Source organism: Harpegnathos saltator, unplaced genomic scaffold, assembly GCF_003227715.2.
Source record: "Harpegnathos saltator strain DR-91 unplaced genomic scaffold, Hsal_v8.6 scaffold473, whole genome shotgun sequence".
Classification (NCBI taxonomy): domain Eukaryota; kingdom Metazoa; phylum Arthropoda; class Insecta; order Hymenoptera; family Formicidae; genus Harpegnathos; species Harpegnathos saltator.
The window spans coordinates 434,863-455,920 of NW_020230287.1; the positions used below are offsets into that span (position 1 = coordinate 434,863).

The window sequence follows — 21,058 nt, forward strand, 5'->3', positions numbered from 1 at the left end:
TTATAGTAATATATGCATGTGTAATAGTGTCTTGTTTTTCGTCTTCAATGATTAAACCCTTATACTTTTTACGACTTTGGTCTATTTAATTTACAGATTATTTAGTCGCATCTCGAACTCCCCTTCGTGAATACGAATTGAATTGCATTCATGCCGGATTGAATCAGAAGCCGTTGAAATGAGAAAGAATCATTCATAATTAGAATGTTGATCGTTCAATTACTCAGTTGAAGGATAATATGATTCTGACCCAAACAAAATTCTTAATTGTTACATTATGTATTTGTACACAATACATAATTACTATTAATGATTAATACATTAATATAATAACAAAATTAAACTTTATTATACGTATAATAAAGATTAATTGCACGCTTATATTAATATATTATTCATAATATTAATTATTTGTAATTATCGTATTAAGAAAGACTTTTACTCTCTATATTCATTTCCTTCTTAAATACGTCTTCGTTAATTTTATTTCTGTAAATCATATCTAGATCTTTATATCTTTATATGTGGATTTTTTCTCAAAAAGATGACCTCTGATTCGCCATTTTACGCATAGCGTATTATGTTATACTAATAATAATTCGAACTGATACACTCTGTAGCGCGAGGTATCTTGACACAGGGAGAGAACCTCGATTTTAATTAGATTGTTAGATTCCAAGAAATATATTTCCGTTTTATATTTCGGTTCTCCCTGTACGATTATAAATTTTTTTTTGAATATGTAAAGGATAAGCCACACTTTTGTTGTGGCATATCCTTTATCAATATAACAAAACGTTAAATATTGCAAATATATAAGATCTAAATAATTTAAAATAGTGTAAGATCATTACATCGTGTTAACAGTCTGTTCGGTGAAAATGACCAAAACAACAATAGTTAAGTACACAATGTACCAATTCCTGCGTTTTCGTGTTTTTATATGTGTCATTTCATATATACATAATTTTAAAAGAATTTTTAAAATGATATGACAAAAACAATATTTTCATATAATTTTTTTTATCTTGAGTAAGAATCTTTTACGAGCGCTCTCTCAAACGAAAAGTTCACGTGACCGAAGGAATATTATGCAATAATGTCTGTTATAGTTTTTGTCTCACATGTGACTGGGTCATGTAAATAATAGTGATATAATCTTGATGATAAAACAGTAATAAAATCAGGATAACACTAATAAAAACTATTCTAATAATAATTATAGCAATAATATAATTATTCTGCTGTGATGAAAATAAAAATGACAGCGAAATGATGATGAAAAGTGATGATAGGGATGGTAATTAAGATAAAGAAACATATATGCATAGACGCAGGTTGAAGTCGAACTTCCTGCTAAAAAAGAAAAAAAATTATCTAAACAATTATTGCATTAAGACGTATTAAGACGATAATGTAGTTCCTTCTCTCTTATTACTCGTAGTTATAGGTAATCATGAATAGTAATTTATCCTCGTGCGAGATATCTAGTGATCGTTTGAGTTTATCATTTACAGCGCTTTTACAATATATACAAAAAAAGTCAATCTGATTAAGTATGTAGAACTCAATCTTCAACTAAAGTTAATTACCCACTATTTTATATAACAAATGCGATTGTTGCAAATACATGCTGTTATTCACGTAAAGCTTGGCAGTATAACAACCGAAAAATATACCATTCCAAAATTTCGTTCGATATAACAGTGATAATTCGATTTTGCGTTCAGTATAAATATATAAAAGAAACTGAAAATCTGACTCGTCGCTAAAAATATTTATGGTGGAGTGATTTTACATAACACGTTTTTGTCTCGTGTTAGCAACATACGGCATTTTGTCATTGAATGCTGTATTTGCATACTATACTCTAATAACGCTGCGTCTTGTACTCTGCAAACTTTTCCACTTCCTTGAGCAAGTCCTGCGTACAATACAAGCAACGATAACACGTTAAAACTTGTCCCAAACTTGTATAAAAAATGACTATAAAGATAATCTTATCACGAAACAATTCTTTACGATCGCAGAGAGATGCGCTTACCTTTGGCAGTGATTTTCTATCATAGTTGTGAGCATATTTTCCAACGCATCTGCTTAGTTGCACATAAATGTCACACAGCACTTCGACGGGGAAGTCCTTCGTCGCTCCGACTGTGAAGTGCCATGCGTTCTCGAGCTCATTTTTGTCGACTATGAGCTTTTCGCATTCTTCAATTTTATCTCGACTAGAATCGCTTTCAATCGCGAACGACAATTCGTCCATGCTTTCGCGTCGAGACGACGAATTTGAGTCCCCATTTCCAACGGGCTTGTCCTCATCCGCGAAAGATGACTCTGTTTGGTCAAGATTATCTATCCGCTGGTCCAGCATACAGTCACTCTGACTTCTCTGCATCTCCTTTGAGTTTTCGTTTTGCGAGTCGTTCTCCGAGTCGGTATTGTCATACAATCCAATATGCCCGTTTAAAACGTTATGAGCTTCCGTCTCGAATTCTTGAAACTTTTCTAAATCGATACTGGTGGTTTCATTGCACGATTTACTCGTCACTTCGATGACATTCTCGTCAAAAGCAATCTTCTTCTTCTTTTGAACTTTCTTCACGTAACCTCGTGCCCAAGCTGGTATCTTACGTTTCCTCGAGTTACCGAACTTTCTTCCATTTACGACGAGAGAATGACTAGAATTTACAGAATCTTTCTTCTCTGCTCGTTCACCCGTCGAAGTAGATTCCGTCTTTACGATTTTATTCTCTTCCTCGTTGTTACAATTATTCTCTATGATCCGACGATTCTTGGATATTTCGCGGCACTTATCCTCGAAATCAGAATCCAGCTCAGCTTTTATCAAAGCGTAAGCGTTGTCGCGCAGGGAACATGCCCGATGTCTTATCAGCTTGTCCGCGGGATCCCTATGGGGCGAGAGCAATTAGCGTATTAGCGGCGCATACAAGACTGATTATAAACAGATTCTAGCATTCCATCCATTGAAAGCACGACGAACTAATGGGAGTGGTCTTCAATGATGCATTGTGAATTAGTCATAATGGTGTGTCTAGCAAAACATCGACGATTATATGGTGCGTTCTAAATTGAAAACCACTATTGTCTACGCAGCGATAACAGCAACGGATAAACAGGAAAAGCTGAACTACCTCTTTAATATCCCGAGGGAAGGCCTATCACGTAAGCTGACATGAAAACATACAATATGAATGTCAGTATAGAAGAGGAGCACAATATCGCTAAAGATGAAACCTTATGATACACAATATGAAAATATCAATAACAGCTGTAATGGAGATACTTTGACTCGTAGCACTTTTTCCCCTGATTCGTTCTAGTTCGCACGTAGTAACGATATCTTCCCGTAACATAAAGTTATACTTTTCATTTGAGTCACTAACCTGTCCGGGTTGTATTCCAGAGCGTTTCTACATATGAGATCGATGTCGTCGAGAAATTCACGGGCGCACAGATAACAATTCATGTCGATTTTCGTCATCATCGTCTCCAAGTCCATCGGTTGTTTTATTATCAGGTTGTAATCCGGCACCTCCTCTATATCGACTGGCTTCGTAAACATGAAGAATCTGAAATTCAGTATTCAAGTTAAAAACGTTGCAAGAAGAAAGAGAGTAGGTGAAAGGCTAATCTATTGAATAACTTACTGTCGATTTCTCGCTAGTTTAGCGCAAATTTCTCTCAAGAAAATTCGTAATTCTCTTAGAGAAACCTCGTCTTTCTCGTACATGATTTGTTTCTCCTCTTCCGTCAGTTTTTTTGGAAGTGGATCTGGCGCTAGTGGCAGTGTTTCCAAGACGTCTACTTTGTTACTTTTGATCCGTGGCTGTCTTACACTCTGAACCATAAATATAGGTCGAAAGAATTTTTTCCTTTGCTCAGTGGTGGGTGTTTTCATAGAGTACACTTCGCCGCGTAATTCGCTGAACAAGTTTTTTAACTGGTTAGGGAGATCTTGATACGTCGCATCGCTTGTGGCGAGAATTAAAATCGGCAATGAAGGATCTAGCGCTGCGATACGACACAGGAAGACTGCTTTCACTGTCTCCGGTACGAGAGGCCACCACTGATCGATCGACCGAATGTAAATTATGGACGGGACGTTTCTAGCAGCTTCATTAAATACCTGTAACATATTGGAGTAGAAAGTAAGATTCTCTTTCTCTAAGATTAAAACATAAGATTTGAACCCTATATGCACATATAGCCTAAAAAGCACAATAGCCTAAAATAAAACCATAAGATAAAGCTACTCCTACTCGTTATTTTACTTATCAATTTTCAGAAATATGGACGAAGAATTACCTTTACTTATTATTTTCAATTACTATGAAGGTGAAGGCATTTTATAAATTTTAGACAAAAGCGTAAAAATATTTAATTTTATATATCAATATTATTTTACCTGCACACAAGTTTCTTCTGGTGACCGAGCGCTTTCTGCGAATAACGTGCTGACATCTAAGATCTGAACAGGTAAATGTTCCATACAATATAATAATGCTTGGGCTAAATGTGGCCCCTGACCTTCAGATAGATTGCCACCAGAAATTAGTACTCTTGGACGATGAATACCTTTAGCATGCTTCACCCTAGAAGAAAAAAAGTAGTATGTAAATAATAGTTCAAGAAAATCGTATCGAATATATCGATATTACTATTGTTTTATAACATTACATGTATATGTAAAAAATATAATTACTTTGCCATGGCGGGATTTACACCTTGAGGGAATATTCCTTTTACTAATATAATTAGTTCTTCTAGCGGAGGCCCTAGTAGTGGTTTCATAAAAAGTTGCAGTTTTCTCCCTGCACATGGTGCGACTCTGTGCGATGATGGCACAAGAATAGAGCTTGCTTGCATGAAATCACGTTTTTGCACCTGTTCATTAATAACAATAGACAAATTATAAGAGTAAATAGACAAATTATAAGAGTAAATAAACAAATTTATAGTCGTCGATATATAATAGTTTCTAATAAACGAAACGTACCTCGACTTTCTCCGGTTCCAGCAACAATCTGTCATCTGTCATATAGATTTGCGGGTAGGTTCTCTTTAATCCTTGAAGCACTGCTTCGGTACATAATGCTCTCAAATCCGAACCGCAATAACCAGTAGCCTTTTCCGCAAGTATCTCCAATAACTGATCAGACGGTGGATTTTGCCATTTACTCACATGGATCTTCAGAATGTCTAATCTTTCCTTCATGGCTGGTAGCGGAAAGAAAAGTTCACGATCAAAGCGGCCAGGTCTTCGCAAAGCTGGATCGATTGCATCGATTCTGTTCGTTGCACCAATAACTATAACCTTTTTTTTTTAAACAAGAATATACAATTACAAAATTCTACAATAAAGAATGCTACTACGAGGAATTTCTGCATTACTGTAATTACCTCTCCTCTATCACTGAGACCATCCATGAGCGCTAAGAGCGTAGACACAATACTAGCATGGATCTGATCTTGCTTAGTGCTTCGGACAGGCGCTAAACCATCTATTTCATCAAAAAATATTATGGACGGTTTCATCTGCTGAGCCTGTTCAAATAACAATCTTAATTGACGTTCCGATTCTCCGACCCATTTTGATAGACAATCAGCTCCTTTTCTCATGAAAAATGCCATCTTTTTGTTACCTCGACTACACTCATTGGCCAACGCTCGGGCTATTAGCGTCTTACCGGTCCCTGAATAAATTTTCGAGTTGAATATTGAGGATTTCACATTCATTATACCTTGAAAAAATAAAAGTATACTCTGAATACCTGGTGGACCATGGAACAAGACACCTTTTGGTGGGGTGATGTGAAACCTTTCGAAAACATCCGGATACATCATAGGAAAGATAACCATCTCCTTAAGGCAGTGAATATGGGACTCTAAGCCCCCAACGTCGCTAAATCTAATATTAGTGTCTAAGGTGATAGGATTTATGTCAGCTTTTCGATCTGGTGGACCACCTTGTGGTATCGCTGATTGTCTGTAAGAATATTTAATATTTATATTAAGAAAATCGTTACCGAAACTATGTATTTAAGAAAAATGTTTCACGATATAAATAACTACCTCGCTTTTTTGCCTTTCTTCTTGTCATAACGTTGAGGCTCAGAGTCGCTAGAATCACTAGAACTCGTAGTTTTAGCTCTATGTTTTCTCCTTCTCATTGAATTACTGAGAACACTTCTAAGAGCTCTAATAGATCGCCGAACTGGCTCTACATTGGCTTGAAATCTATCTACAGTAGGTTTTTTTTGACGTAAACTGTATTTCCTAGGCCCGGGAGAATCCGAAGATTCACTCATATCACTGTCTACTTGCACTATATATAAACAAAAAAGAAATTGAAGAAATACATTAAATATATTACATATTCTGGGAAAATAGAATAAATAAATATACTTGGAATCCTTTAGCACTATATATACACAGTAAATCTTCAAAATATCTTACCCCTTGGTAATTGTCGTTGAGTCGTTCGTCTTGTCCTCTTAATGCGCGTATACATGTCCTCGTATCCCTATGTATTATAAAAAAAAATAGAACGATTAAATATAATTAAATGGAAATATAAAATATTGATCAATCTTAGCTATTTAAGCTCATAGTTCATCATTTGACTAACAGTTATAAATAGTTAATGAGAATGCGTATGTTGATGCAAAATTTTAAATACTTGGGTAAACAATATTCTAAGAAAATGTCATAAAAAATAGCTTACATCTTCATTTTCAGAGTTATCGTTATTATCTGGTTTTTCACTTTCTCGTGAACTATCATCATCTGCTTCATCCTGCTCTACCTTAGGCTTTTCGTTTTTCTCGATTATATTTCCACATAGTCTGGTTACAGGACCTTCTCGAAATCGGCTTGGACTGTCGGACTTTCTTGTCCTAAGAATATGTTAAGATCAAAATTAACATTATTGATTATAGATTCCGTTACATTCTATTCCATTGTGCATTTTATTGAAATACATACCTAGTATCTTTTTCTTCGTTTGTCGGCCTTGGTTGTTCCGTAGCAACATCCTTCTCTTGCTCTGTCTTTTCTTTAAGTTCTGCTTCTGAGTTAGCTCTAAGTCGACCTCTGAGCTCTCTACTATTTTGTCGATCATGTTCTGCTCTATCTCTAATGTGTCTTGTTGAATTTTTATTAGGTGGATGGTTTTCACGAGATCTTAAAGGCATTCGATCTCTGAGATCACGTTTTCTACCAGGAACATCATCTATCTCTTTATCCGATGAAGAAGCATGTTGTTGAAACATTGGATATCCTTTTAAAGTTTGTGTTCCTGTGCATTTTTACAAATATTTTTCAGCGTTTTGTTGCATTATTATCAAATATAACACTCTTTATGCATATATAAAATATGACTAATCTATACCTAAAATCCAACTTGTATTAAGGTTGTCATAAGTTTGCATCCTATTACGTGTACTACGACGTACACTTATATGTGATGTAGAGCCAGAATGCGATCTCAGCTTGCGCAAGTTTTTAGATCGCCTGACATTTGACTCCAAGCTACGAGTGCGAGGACAAAAGATTTCTTCTTCAGTATCCATTGAGTCCAATGCAGCATCATCGTCTGACATTATCTATAGAATATCAATTATATTGTATTCTTATTGTACACTATTTTGTAATTGTAAATACAGAAAATATATTATAAAAGCGGTACATAAAATTTTAGAAAAGTTTTGACTCAAAGAATATTTTGATTCCTTACTATTAATTTGCATTAAATTTTATTTTTATTGACATATAAAATATTTCATTATTTCAGTTGTCCTATTCATATATTCGTGCATAGATATATTTTCTTTAAAAAAAATATTGCATTTAAAAGATTACAAAATTACCACAAAGAAAGCATTCAAATACAAAAAAATTCCATCAGTATATTAGCATGTAATTAAGATCAAATTACCAGTTATTGCAACCAGTTTAAGTGCGAAGAAAACAAACAGAAAATCTGTATGACAATAACAACAAACAAAACGCCATGCACGTAATTCATGTTGAGTTTTGTCATGTCTAATCCCCATGAGCGTTTACGACAATATTATCTACCGCTTAACGAGTACAGCGATGATTTACCTTCATCTGGCCAATTCCTATTGCCGAGATGCAGGTAAAATAAAACTGCTAATGTTCGTCATACGTGTCCCGAATAATGTACAATTGCATTCACGAATGTGTGAGATTGTCCTTCCACGACAGCGCATGCACGTTGAGCATCAACGAGTCGTCGTTCCGCAATTAAATATCATTCGCGCGATCTTACTTGCTATCTGCCGATTTTAAACGAACGATGAATAACATTGCCGTTGGCGAAACTGCATTACGGACAACGGCATCAAAGCGAGACAATACTGGGGAACGACTGCAATTGCAAAATCCGTATCATCTCTCTGTGTGTGTGTACTACACACTACAGTCAATACAGTCACTACACATACTCCACTTCTCGTGCGTACGTGAGTCACGCAGTGTGATTACATAGATGTGCGTTTGCACACGATGCCTGTTACCAGGGATGGGCGATGTCGACTTGTGAATCGATGTAGAGCCGTTACGGGGGGGCGTCCGGTTTCTACCGGCAGAAATCAGGATAGTGATGCGACTCAACGATATATCAGACGGTCTCTTGTATTTTATTATACAAGCAGTAACTATTGAACGACATATCGGAGGCATCATTTGGTTTTCGAGCATTACGAATCAATAGTAGATCGAATGATCTTTTTATTTTCAAATTGTACGACGACAATACAACGAGGTAAAGAATGTATATATTGTTTAGTGGCATGACCATGAAGGTTACGTTTCGATATTCACTGCCAACATTGAAAATCTATAGTATATGTGACATAAACTATACGTTTTTAGTACTGGCAGTGAATCGAAACGCAGCCCAAACAGTAGACGTTGAATAGATACGGAGTATACATATGATAATATAGAACGAATGTTAATCAGTCGATAACGGTTCATTGAGTTTAATGCCGGAAAAAACTGTTCTAAGATTTAAATGAGTGTTACGTATACTGAATAGGCAGAAATGACACATCAAATTAATTATCGAAACTATAATTTCTTATAAGTAACGGTGAATATGTCGGTATTTTCCACATTAAAAATATCAGATTTAAAATCATTTTACTAAAATACACTCTATTCTTCACACTAATTTCTCATAAACATGTTTTCCATTATGAACGACATATGGTCAATAATAGAAAATATCATAGGTAAATATATTATTTACCTTTTTATATAATCTTTGAATAAGTATAATTTTATCTTAACATTACTGTATTTTTATAGCAATGTATTCATTCATAATGTATTTGTTATTCTAGATGTAGTTTGCACGCTTAAAAGTCTTTACATCTTATAATTTTTATATTTAATAGAGAATGTATTTTTACAAAATAACATTTAATGCATTTGTTGATAATCCAATAAGTTTTAAAGATATATATTTTGCATTGTTTTCAGCTGAATATCTTGATGTGGATTTTACATGGTTGTCATGGCTGTTAATGCCATTTTTTATAACATTTCTACTACCATTTGCGATCGTACTGCTACTATATTTAAATTGCTTGATATTATATGTCTACAAGTTGCACAGGTTTGAAAGAGTTATAATATGCTATTAATTATAATGTAATTAACAAGTTAACAATTATTACTAGTAACATTTCAACAATATAATATATTTTTCAAAACAATAAGTTTTGTTTTAATATGTATTTGCAGATCAGTTTTGTTCAATATGTATTGTATGAAAATTTTTTTTAATATAAAACTTTCATATTAAGAAACATATATCTTTTAGTTTATACAATATTTATATTTTTTCAGGGTTAAGCTAAGAAATGCCTATGGTACTGACTGGCGAAATGCAGCACGTTATACAGTTGCAGCTGTCTGGGATGCACATGGATGGATTTGGCATGGTATGCTTAATAAACTATTTAATACATAAAATATTTAACACATAAAACTATATATCATATAGCATGAAAGTTTTACTAAACAGATTAGATGTATTATTCTTGTATTATTTGTGTATAAATTTCTTGCGAAAAGATCTATTTGCCAATAGCACAAAGATAATAATGAAATATATAATCTAATAATCTAAATAAAGAATATATTTTCTTTGCAGGATATGAAGTTGTGGGTTTAGAAAATATCCCACAAGATAAACCAGTATTATTTGTATATTATCATGGAGCTCTCCCAGTTGATCTATATTATTTTATAGCCAAAATATTTCTATTTAATTCAAGACTAGTCCATACAGTAGCAGATCGATTTCTCTTTAATATTCCTGGATGGTCTATACTTACTGATGTTATGAGAGTAATACCTGGTACTGTTCAAACATGTTCTAATATTTTAAAAGATGGAAATATGCTTGCTATTTCTCCGGGTGGTGTATACGAAGCTCAATTTGGCGATTCTTATTATCAACTCATGTGGAAAAACAGAGTGGGTTTTGCCAAGGTGGCCCTTGATGCAAAAGTGGTACGTTTCCATAAGATATTGTATATTTTATATTTGGGTTCCACTGTAAGATGTATTCTTGTTAGAGTATAGTACCACTTTTTACGAAGAATGTTAGAGAAGCATTTAGAACAGTAAGTTGGGGAAGAAGGATGTGGTCAAAAATATATGCCAGAACAAGATTGCCAATAGCACCAGTCTATGGTGGCTTTCCAGTAAAGATGATAACGTATGTAGGTGAGCCGATCCCATATGATAGAAGTCTCACACCTGAAGATTTGAAAACAAAGGTAGATAATTAGAAAGATATAATATGTATAAATAGATATATGAAATATATTGCTTCTTAACGATAGCGTTCGTAAAAAAAAAATTTTGTTTTTTAAATATACTTTTAGGTTGCTGATTCTCTCAGAGATTTAATAAGGAAACATCAGAGAATACCTGGTAACATAACATGGGCTTTGTTTGAAAGAATACGTAAGAAAGAGATATCACCAAGAAGTAAAGAGCATTAATGATAATCTCCTTTGATGTACTTAATGTTTTTAATTTAATTAATTGTCCAGTTTTAAGAAATAACTTTTTAACATTATCATTGGACAGTTTTGTAGCTATTTTAATACTAAATTTAATCAATTTTTCTCTTAGATTTATATTTATTTTTTTTCTCATATTTGTACTTAAATAATGTTAGTTGTATTACAAAATATTTATTTATAAGAATTGATAAGAATATTTTTACAATAGAAGATAACAGATATATATAATTATTACAAGAATTAAGTACAATTATTAGAATAATTGTATATTAAAATATATTAATATATTAAAATTTTAGACTGATTTGTCATAATATATGAATAATAATAGGTAATAGAATAATTACATTTTTACATATTATATTAAGTACAAATGAGTACTGATAAATGTATATATATTTTTTTCTGTTACTTTACTCTAAAACCTATTTTAATAATTTATTGTTTTTATATAAAACAATTATATGAAATAAATGTAACAAAGAACCCTACTACTCTATTAACCTGCTACTGTTCTAAAATATATATCACCTATATCAACCATATTATTAATACAAGATGATCCATAAATTCATATTTAAAAATATTTCGATAATATATATTGATACTTAATTGAAACAGAATATTTAAATTTCAAAAATCTGTATACAAAAATGTATTAAGTTAAAATTTTTCTTGCAAAAATATTGTAGTACAGAAAAATAAAAATAAAATATCAGGTTTGTTTCTTTTAATTGAACTTCCTGTAATAATTGTATATTTAAATATTCTTTTTAACATTCTTTTTAACATAAATTTATACTGCTTTTTAACATTCTTTTTAACATAAATTTATACTGCTTGAAAACAAACTTTTTATTTTAATTTGAACATATACATGCAGTGTTCAAATTTCGGCTAAATTTTATGGAGGCTGATAAATTGTAGTTTGAATCTCGACTAATCTAGCTGAAACTCAAACCACATTTTATCAATCTTCGCAAAATTTAGCCAAAACCATCGAACTGAATCAGACGTTTTTGTGAACTTTTTGAATTGTATTCGATAGTATTACGTAATCGAAATCGACTACTCGTCGAATTACGTAATATAGAATTATCCTGAAATTTATCCCTTTACCAGAAGAGCTTGAAAATAATTGCCTTTCAGTTTTTCAGCGATATTTTAAAAAACAAGTGTATTTTGTGAACTTTTAGACTTTTATTCAATAATACTTATCAAATTATATAAGAGGGCATTATTTTTGAAATTTTCAGCGCTGATAATGAATAGGGAGTTTTCGCAATACCGTCACTCAGATACGGTAAACGTGCGGCTGGCTCCTTATGAAGCGTAAAATACGTTCGCATAACTTGCGGTAACCAATCATTCAGGCCCATCTACAATGGCTGCAAGAATAAAGGCAAGAGCACAGGCTTTTGCATAACTCATAATACATAACGTATAAGAGAATAAACCAATTAGTTTTCTTCATTTCCCTCCTCAGGATAGAAATGAAGAACTCTAATTGGTTGATTCTCTTATGCGTTGTGTATTATGCGTTATGCAGAAGTCTGTGCTCTGGCCCTAAGGTTCTAAGCGTAAGCAGTAAGAAATAAACCAACCACAATCGATTATTATAAGAATAATCGATTATGGTTGGTCCATTTCTTACTGTTTACGCTTACAACCTTATTCTTGCAGCCATTGTAGATGGGCCTATACGCTCCATGGGGAGCCAGTCTGAATCGTGAATATTATTGGGGAGTTTTTGCAATAAAGAATTTTTACAATACCGTCTCTCAGATACGGTAAACGTAAATCGTGAATGTTATTCGCTCAAAAAATAAAATCGTAATATATGCGACCAGAGAGGAACGTGAGAGCGGCCAACACGGTGTTTTCGACGACACCGACTTTCCGCACTGGGAAAGGGCGCCATCTGCATGCATTTTGAGAGGGGAATTACGATGCTACATCCACTTTCAGGTTTCGGCGGTAAAACCTGTATGTGGTGGCAGTCCGTGCTACATCCATTTTTAGGCGGTTTATGTCCGTGCTATAACCATAATAGCGTACTTGACAAGCACGGTCTCGCACTTGTTATACGTTTATAACATGAATTAATATGTTAACATGTGCAAAAAAAAAAGAATTGACATTGTGTATGATTAATATCATGAAGATCATACGAAGTGTCCGGTAATTAGCTGCCAACCCGAAGTGTGAAGGTAGATTGGGTTCAGACAAACATAAAAGTCCCATACCATTTTGCGAGATTCGCAATAATTATCGAGTTATTAATGACAGAAATCCGAGGAGTAAAAGCGCCGACATAGATGATTCGAAAAGCGTTGCAGCTGCTCGGGGCAGCGATTATGAATCTTTTCCCTAGCGTGAACTAATAAAAAGTGAAAGACTTCTGTGAAAATCAACGAAAAATGAAAAATTTTATATGAATTTGTGAAAATCGAAACATTTCACACGACAATTGAATCGTTCAACATGGCAGTTGTGCGTTCTGGATAATTCAATGAATACCAAAGAAATCAAAATGATCAAAATAATAATGTCCGTATAGTCCGAAGGATACGTGACACGCAAAATCCGTTGATATAATATCCAAAGAAAATGTTTCAAAATATATATGTACAGGTAATATAAACCTTATGCACCGACGAGATATACTACAAAGACTGATGGCCTTACGGGATTTAGCGTACCAGAGAAATTTCCCTGGTGAGGCACCCGAGCGAAAGAGACCCTCGCATTTAGCGCAGTAAAATTTAATGGAAACTAATACTTTTCAATCCTTTTCTTCGGATCAAAAAGATTCAGAATTCAGACATATTCAAAATGTCAATACTTTTTAATACGTTTCAATTCAACATTTTATACAGGGAAACAGGACGAAGGGAATGGGATGCGGGCAATGATACATCATGCGTCTCCAGACGTGTCAAATTGTTTATTATAGAGGAAACTTTGGTACGGCAACATGTATTCGAATATTTAATCGTCCCATGGACCACTTATATATAATAAAAAAAAAAATTAACGCGAATAAATGAACAATTCGTATCAATTTTTCTTTTTCTTATAGAGCAATGAAAGAGTAAATCAGTATCGAAAATCGAATACCGATTAATACCATAAATCAGTGTCAGAAAATTGTCCAATGACAATTTGTTCTCATTTTTCAGGTAGTTATCGCTGTAATTTACACAACAAATTAACTCGGTTAAACGAACGATTCGTACCAATTTTTCTTCTCTTATAAAGAAATGAGCGAACAAATCAGTACCGAAAATCGAAGGCCGATCAATACCTAATTTATTCATCAAATTAACGCGGATTAATGGACGATTCGTATTAATTTTCTGTTTTCTTATAGAGAAATGAAAGAGTAAATCAGTACCGAAAATCGAATATCGATTAATATCATAAATCAGTGTCAGAAAATTGTCCAAGTGCAATGACAATTTGTTCTCATTTTTCAGATATTTACCCCTCTAATCTTATTCAACAAATTAACTTGGATAAACGAACGATTCGTACCAATTTTTTTGTCTTATAAAACAATAAGAAAATAAATCAGTACTGAAAATCGAAGACCGTTCAATATCTAATTTTTTCATCAAATTAACGCGGATAAATGAACAATTTGTATCAATCTTTTTTTCTTTTATTGAGAAATCAAAGACTAAATCAGTATCGAAAACCGGATATTGATTAATACTATAAATCAGTGTTAGAAAATTGTTTAAGTGCAATGACAAGTTGTTTTCATCTTGCAGGTACTTACCCCACTAATTTATTCAACAAATTAAGTCGGATAAAAGAACGATACGCATCAATTTTTATTCTCTTATAAAGAAATTAGAGATTCAGTCAGTACCAAAAATTGAAGACCGATCAATATTTAATTTATTCATCAAATTAACACGGATAAATGAACGATTCGTATGAATTTTTTTTTCTTATAGAGAAATGAAAGAGTAAATCAGTACCAAAAATCGAATATCGATCAATACCGTAAATCAGTGTCAGAAAATTGTCCAACTGCAATGACAATTTGTTCTCATTTTTCAGGTACTTACTCCTTTAATCTTAATCAACAAATTAACTCGGATAAATGAACGATTCTTATCAATTTTTTTGTCTTATAAAAAAATGAGGGAATAAATCAGTACCGAAAACTGAAGACTGATCAATACCATAAATCAATATCAAGAAAATTGTCCAAGTGCAATGACAAGTTGTTTTCATCTTGCAGGTACTTACCCCATTAATTTACTCAATAAATTAAGTCGGATAAAAGAACGATTCGTATCAATTTTTATTCTCTTATAAGGAAATTAGAGATTCAGTCAGTATCGAAAATTGAAGACCGATCAATATTTAATTTATTCATCAAATTAACGCGGATAAATGAACGATTCGTATGAATTTTTTTTCTTATAGAGAAATGAAAGAGTAAATCAGTACCGAAAATCGAATATCGATCAATACCGTAAATCAGTGTCAGAAAATTGTCCAAGTGCAATGACAACTTGTTCTCATTTTTCAGGTACTTACCCCTTTAATCTTATTCAACAAATTAACTCGGATAAATGAGCGATTCTTATCAATTTTTTTTGTCTTATAAAAAATGAGAAAATAAATTAGTACCGAAAGCCGAAAACTGGTCAATACCATAAATCAATATCAAGAAAATTGTCCAAGTGCAATGACAAGTTATTTTCATTTTGCAGGTACTTACCCCATTAATTTACTCAACAAATTAAGTCGAATAAAAGAACGATTCGTATCAATTTTTATTCTCTTATAAAGAAATTAGAGAATCAGTCAGTATCGAAAATTGGAGACTAATCAATATTTAATTTATTCATCAAATTAACGCGGATAAACGAATGATTCGTATCAATTTTTCTTGTCTTATAAAGAAATGAGAGAATAAATCAGTACCGAAAATTGAAGACCGATCAATATTTAATTTATTCATCAAATTAACGCGGATAAATGAACGAGTCGTATAAATTTTTTTTCTTGTAGAGAAATGAAAGAGTAAATCAGTACCGAAAATCGAATATCGATCAATACCATAAATCAGTGTCAGAAAATTGTCCAAGTGCAATGACAATTTGTTCTCATTTTTCAGGCACTTATCCCTCTAATCTTATTCATCAAATTAACGCGGATAAACGAATGATTCGTATCAATTTTTTTTGTCTTATAAAGAAATGAGAGAATAAATCAGTACCGAAAATTGAAGACTGATCAATATTTAATTTATTCATCAAATTAACGCGGATAAATGAACGAGTCGTATAAATTTTTTTTCTTGTAGAGAAATGAAAGAGTAAATCAGTACCGAAAATCGAATCGATCAATACCGTAAATCAGTGTAAGAAAATTGTCCAAGTGCAATGACAATTTATTCTCATTTTTCAGGCACTTATCTCTCTAATCTTATTCAACAAATTAACTCGAATAAACGAATGATTCGTATCAATTTTTCTTGTGTTATAAAGAAATGACAGAATAAATCAGAACCGAAAATTGAAGACCGATCAATATTTAATTTATTCATCAAATTAACGCGGATAAATGAACGAGTCGTATAAATTTTTTTCTTGTAGAGAAATGAAAGAGTAAATCAGTACCGAAATTCGAATATCGATCAATACCAGAAATCAGTGTTAGAAGATTGTCCAAGTGCAATGACAATTCGGTCTCATTTTTCAGGTACTTACCCCTCTAATTTATTCAACAAATTAACTCGGATATATAAACGAACGATTCGTATTCATTTTTTCTTCTCTTATAGAGAAATGAGGAAGTATATCAGTACCGGAAATCGAATATCGATTAATATCGTAAATCAAAATTTATATTACAGTTTAATTCCATCGTTGCGAAAAGTTTGTCGTTTTCTCTATCCTAGTCCTAACTTGTAGAAAATTTGGTACTCATCTCTTTTTGACAAGAGTACGTCGGACTTTCTGTACTAACTAATATAAAAAATTTTTTTCATTCTCATTTTTTCTACGTCTAATATTTTAATACCGAATCTGTCGAAATGAACCGGTCTGCAGAAATCCTGGCAAGACGTTTCTCTCTCTTTCTCGCTCTCCTCTCTCTTCGTCTCTGAATCGCCGCTAACGATCGAAAATCGCAAGCAAAAAGTAACGAAAATTTATTCATCCTAACTAAAACGTTCTCCGTATTATTTTTTAAGCGTTGGATAAATACCGATCTGGCGTTTTGTCAAATATCTAACAAAAGTATCTCCGTTTTTCTCTTGCCGACATTCAAATCGATAGTTTTCTACAAGTTAGGATTTGATAAAAAAAAAGTCTTCCCCGAGTCGAAATATTAATTCTACATTGATTCTGCAAATTACATCTAATTTGAAAAATCAATGCAGAATATCTAGATGCGCAATAGTGAACAAGCTTTGTCCTACCTGAACGTTACATCTGGCTACTCTCGCAGTCTCGCCCATGATGAGTCTTCAACAGCGATGTATTCCGCAGTTATTTAATACTCGTTTATCTCGATAATGTATATGTACTTAATCCTTATATTCTTAATTTAAATGAGCAATTTTTGTTGATGTTGATTATATATTTGCTTAACAGCGCAAGAAAGAGAACAAAGATAAAAACGTAAATAGAACTGCCTTTGTTAGAACTGCGCGTGAGATAAATATATAAGGATTAAATAATCATATAAGAATTAAAGGAAATGGGGAGATGAAAAACACTTTTTATTCTCATCATTCTTAAAGTTCTTTTTTCCTTTTTTCTTCTCTTTTTTTTCTTTTCTTTTTTCTAATGAGAATGATGAGAATTGTAGCTCTCAAAAGAGCTGAAGCTGCAAAGGCAAAGACAACGGTTATGTCTAATAATGCTGTTTCACTAATAGAGATTTTAATTCAGATTCGGTACAATAAGAAAGGTAAACAAGAATGAGAAACGGATATTCTAGCAGATTCTAAACGAAAACAGCAATCTGAGCATTATTAGACGAATAAAAATCAACACTTGCAAAATTTATATCAGATTCTAAGATCATTATTCATAGTTTTCTAAATTATGTGCAATTTTTTATTGAGAACATAATTAAAAATTTGTATTCATAAACCTTAGCTTGCCTCAGCAACCTTGCTTGAATAGACATTCATATTTTATGAGAAAAGAAAAGTAGAACTCATGTTACGTGAAATTAGGTTAACGAATAATCAAATCTCAAGCTATTTTATCATTTTTCAGATGATAAACTATGAATGTTGATCTATTTCGACTCGGGTATGTCCTTACTTCGAGTAAGGTCCGTTAAAATCAGAAAAATCCTGCGTAATAATATTGACTCGAGGTACCTCTAATACCATACATGATGTATCGCTGTCCACGTTTCTCGGCGCGCTCCAAGTCCTCTCTCCATCCTGGCTTCTCGATCCAACGTCCTCCTTCTGGTTACTCCGTCGCAGCACCCCCGGATACTCCATCGTAGCACTGGCGACGACACTGACTCTAGCTCTAACACTCGCGCAAGTAAGATTCGTACAAAGAAACGCGTATTAACCGACACTCGTACTACTCTGCGTCGCGGTATGCGCGTCGTTCGTCGGCCCGAGGCGCAATGTCCTTTCCGCAATCACGGAGTCATATATAAGAGTACGAAAACAATCAGGAAGGTACGGTTACCCCCCACTAGTCGCTGACCTTGCCGATCAGTGTTGATGCCTGCGTCGTCAGTTAGCTGAAAATGAAAACAACTCGTGTTTTCAAAGCATGCCTGTGAGAGACTCGCTTTATACTTCACAATACTTATTTACGTCTGTTCCAAGAATCATATTACGCCGAATTCAAACTGTCTCTATTGACATGACATATACGAGATCTGCGATCGCATCATTGATCTTTCTTTGGACAAGAAAATCCTGAGAGGAACGCTGTTCGAGAATATCACATTTTATGTTTCAGGTGCCTTGCAGATTATCGAATCCGATGTAACAGATCAGGGAAAGTATGAATACGTCGCTATGAATAACACCGTGGGCACGGAGTACTCCAAGTCAATCACGTTATACGTGAAACGTACGTATATGTGATATTATATGAAACTTATCTTTTTAAACAAAAAGATAAAAAGAGGCGCCAAGTACAAGCGCAACACGTATTGTTGCGCTTGTACTATTTTTAGAAGTATCAAACTCAAATTATTTTTTTTATTTTATATATGTGTACATAAGTTTTTACAAGTAAAACTTATAACTATAATAAAACTCTGCAACACTTTTCTACTGTACAAAAGAAGTGATATATTAGAACAGTAGCGCCAACTGAGAAACTTAACATATATATATATATGATTGTTGTATACTTAACTTAATATTTTTAGAAATCTCAAATTCAAATTATTTTCTTTTTTAAGATATATTTTATGTACATAACATAAGTTTTTATAATATATGTACATAAACTTTTAAAAGTAAAAATTGTATTGTGTTATAAAAATTTAACACGTTTGTTAATAGTGCCCATCATTAAAAAAAATATCTTTTTAAATATCTTTTTAAATATCTTTTTTCAAACATTTTTTTAAATATCTTTTTAAATATTTTGTCGACTTGCGGGATATTTATAATCGGAGTCTCGTCGCGTTAATTAACATGTGCTCCTCCGAGCGGATTGAATGCTCACCGACGGCCACTGTCAGTGCCACGAGCGAATGTCCGGAGCGGACGGGATGCTGAATTGTGAAGCAGGACGAAGGGAACGGGACGCGAGCAACAATACATCATGCGTCTCCAGACGTATCAAATCGTTTATTATACAGGAGACTTTGATACGGCAACATGTATGTAGAGGATTTAATATTTAATATGTACTTTGATTTTTCCTGCTCCCCCCCCCGCTCTTTTTAGACCTTCGGGTATAAGGCCTGTTCGTTTTGTCTGCACTGCTGAATTAGTGCATTAAGTTAAAGTGAAATAAACGTAGATTTTCTTACTTCAACTTGTTGCACCAGTTCAGCAGTGCAGACAAAACGAACAGGCCTATTGTCTGGCATAGAGATAGTAACTATGGTTGCAGCACGGACATAAACCGCCTAAAAGTGGATGTAGCACGGACTTCTACCACATGCAGATTTTACCACCAAGACCTAAAAGTGGATGTAGTATCGTAGTTCCCCTCTCAAAATGGATGCAGATGGCCCTTTCACAGTGCGGAAAGTCGGTGTCGCCGAAAACACCGTGTTGGCCGCTCTCATGTTCCTCTCTGATGCAACTAATAGGGCAAGAGCACAGGCTTTTGCATAATACATAATGGGTATATTCAGTACTACAATCGCTCACTGAGCGCTAAGTCAGCTCTTGCATCTGATTGGTGTATATTTTTAAATCTAAAAAAATATACCAATCAAATGTAAAAGCTCATTGAGCGCTCAGTAAGCGGTTGTAGTACTGAATGGGTACATATACACAACGCATAAGAGAATAAACCAATCAGTTTTCTTTATTTCCCTTCTCAGGACAGAAATGAAGAACTCTGATTTGTTGATTCTCTCATGCGTTATGCAAAAGTCTGTGCTCTGGCCCATAGTATGCACGATTTACGTTTACCGTATCTGAGAGACGCTATTGTAAAAACTCCCTATTTCTGAGCGAATAACGTTCACGATTTACGTTTACCGTATCTGAGAGGCTGCATTCAGCAGACTCAACAGTTGGACAACATTACTAAATTTTCATTACTGAATCTCGCCCCTGATTAATAAATACTTCTGGGTCTATGAAGAATCTAAAAGAATGCTCCAATCACAGACAATAATCACTAAGCGCTCTCTGATCACTTTCTACTGAACGCAGCCATTGACGGTATTGCAAAAAACTCCCTAATATCGGAACGCAGCCATCGTCCAGTCCTCTTCAGCATAAGTAAGGCTGCGTTCCGATATTCACTGCCAGTACTGAA

At 33.6% G+C, this 21,058-nt stretch overlaps 2 protein-coding genes across 5 annotated transcripts; one reads left to right on the top strand and one right to left on the bottom strand.

Moving 5' to 3' along the window:
- Positions 1-1,486: 1,486 nt before the first annotated feature.
- Positions 1,487-8,721, bottom strand: LOC105188018 (ATPase family AAA domain-containing protein 2). 2 transcript variants are annotated; one of them, XM_019843240.2, is made up of 16 exons: positions 8,131-8,721; positions 7,415-7,628; positions 7,009-7,321; positions 6,749-6,920; positions 6,481-6,547; positions 6,097-6,349; positions 5,796-6,010; positions 5,425-5,717; positions 5,021-5,338; positions 4,727-4,908; positions 4,430-4,616; positions 3,672-4,150; positions 3,408-3,593; positions 3,156-3,191; positions 2,045-2,912; positions 1,487-1,924 (listed from the first exon to the last, which is right to left on the bottom strand). In XM_019843240.2, exons 1-16 carry the CDS (start codon positions 8,134-8,136, stop codon positions 1,871-1,873), a joined length of 3,843 nt encoding a protein of 1,280 aa, XP_019698799.1. In that variant the 5' UTR covers positions 8,137-8,721; the 3' UTR covers positions 1,487-1,870. The 2 variants fall into 2 exon arrangements, with proteins under 2 accessions (XP_019698799.1, XP_011147567.1); XM_011149265.3 differs by lacking the exon at positions 3,156-3,191 and having other exon boundaries at positions 8,131-8,720.
- A 17-nt stretch (positions 8,722-8,738) lies between these two features.
- On the top strand, positions 8,739-11,169 carry LOC105188088 (transmembrane protein 68). 3 transcript variants are annotated; one of them, XM_025302224.1, is made up of 6 exons: positions 8,739-8,812; positions 9,535-9,670; positions 9,904-9,998; positions 10,211-10,572; positions 10,638-10,841; positions 10,950-11,169. In XM_025302224.1, exons 1-6 carry the CDS (start codon positions 8,770-8,772, stop codon positions 11,067-11,069), a joined length of 960 nt encoding a protein of 319 aa, XP_025158009.1. In that variant the 5' UTR covers positions 8,739-8,769; the 3' UTR covers positions 11,070-11,169. The 3 variants fall into 3 exon arrangements, with proteins under 3 accessions (XP_025158009.1, XP_025158010.1, XP_011147696.1); XM_025302225.1 differs by lacking the exon at positions 8,739-8,812 and adding an exon at positions 8,956-9,284 and having other exon boundaries at positions 10,662-10,841; XM_011149394.3 differs by lacking the exon at positions 8,739-8,812 and adding an exon at positions 8,962-9,284.
- The last annotated feature ends 9,889 nt before the right edge of the window (positions 11,170-21,058 follow it).

Coding starts and splice junctions, on each gene's coding strand:
- LOC105188088 (XM_011149394.3), top strand. CDS start 9,236: ATGTTTTCCATTATGAACGACATATGGTCAATAATAGAAAATATCATA. Junction 10,573..10,637: donor TGGCCCTTGATGCAAAAGTG/GTACGTTTCCAT, acceptor TATTCTTGTTAG/AGTATAGTACCACTTTTTAC. Junction 10,842..10,949: donor CTGAAGATTTGAAAACAAAG/GTAGATAATTAG, acceptor ATATACTTTTAG/GTTGCTGATTCTCTCAGAGA.
- LOC105188018 (XM_019843240.2), bottom strand. Junction 3,192..3,407: donor CTGGAATACAACCCGGACAG/GTTAGTGACTCA, acceptor TTTTCATGTCAG/CTTACGTGATAGGCCTTCCC. Junction 2,913..3,155: donor TCCCTCGGGATATTAAAGAG/GTAGTTCAGCTT, acceptor CTCGCCCCATAG/GGATCCCGCGGACAAGCTGA.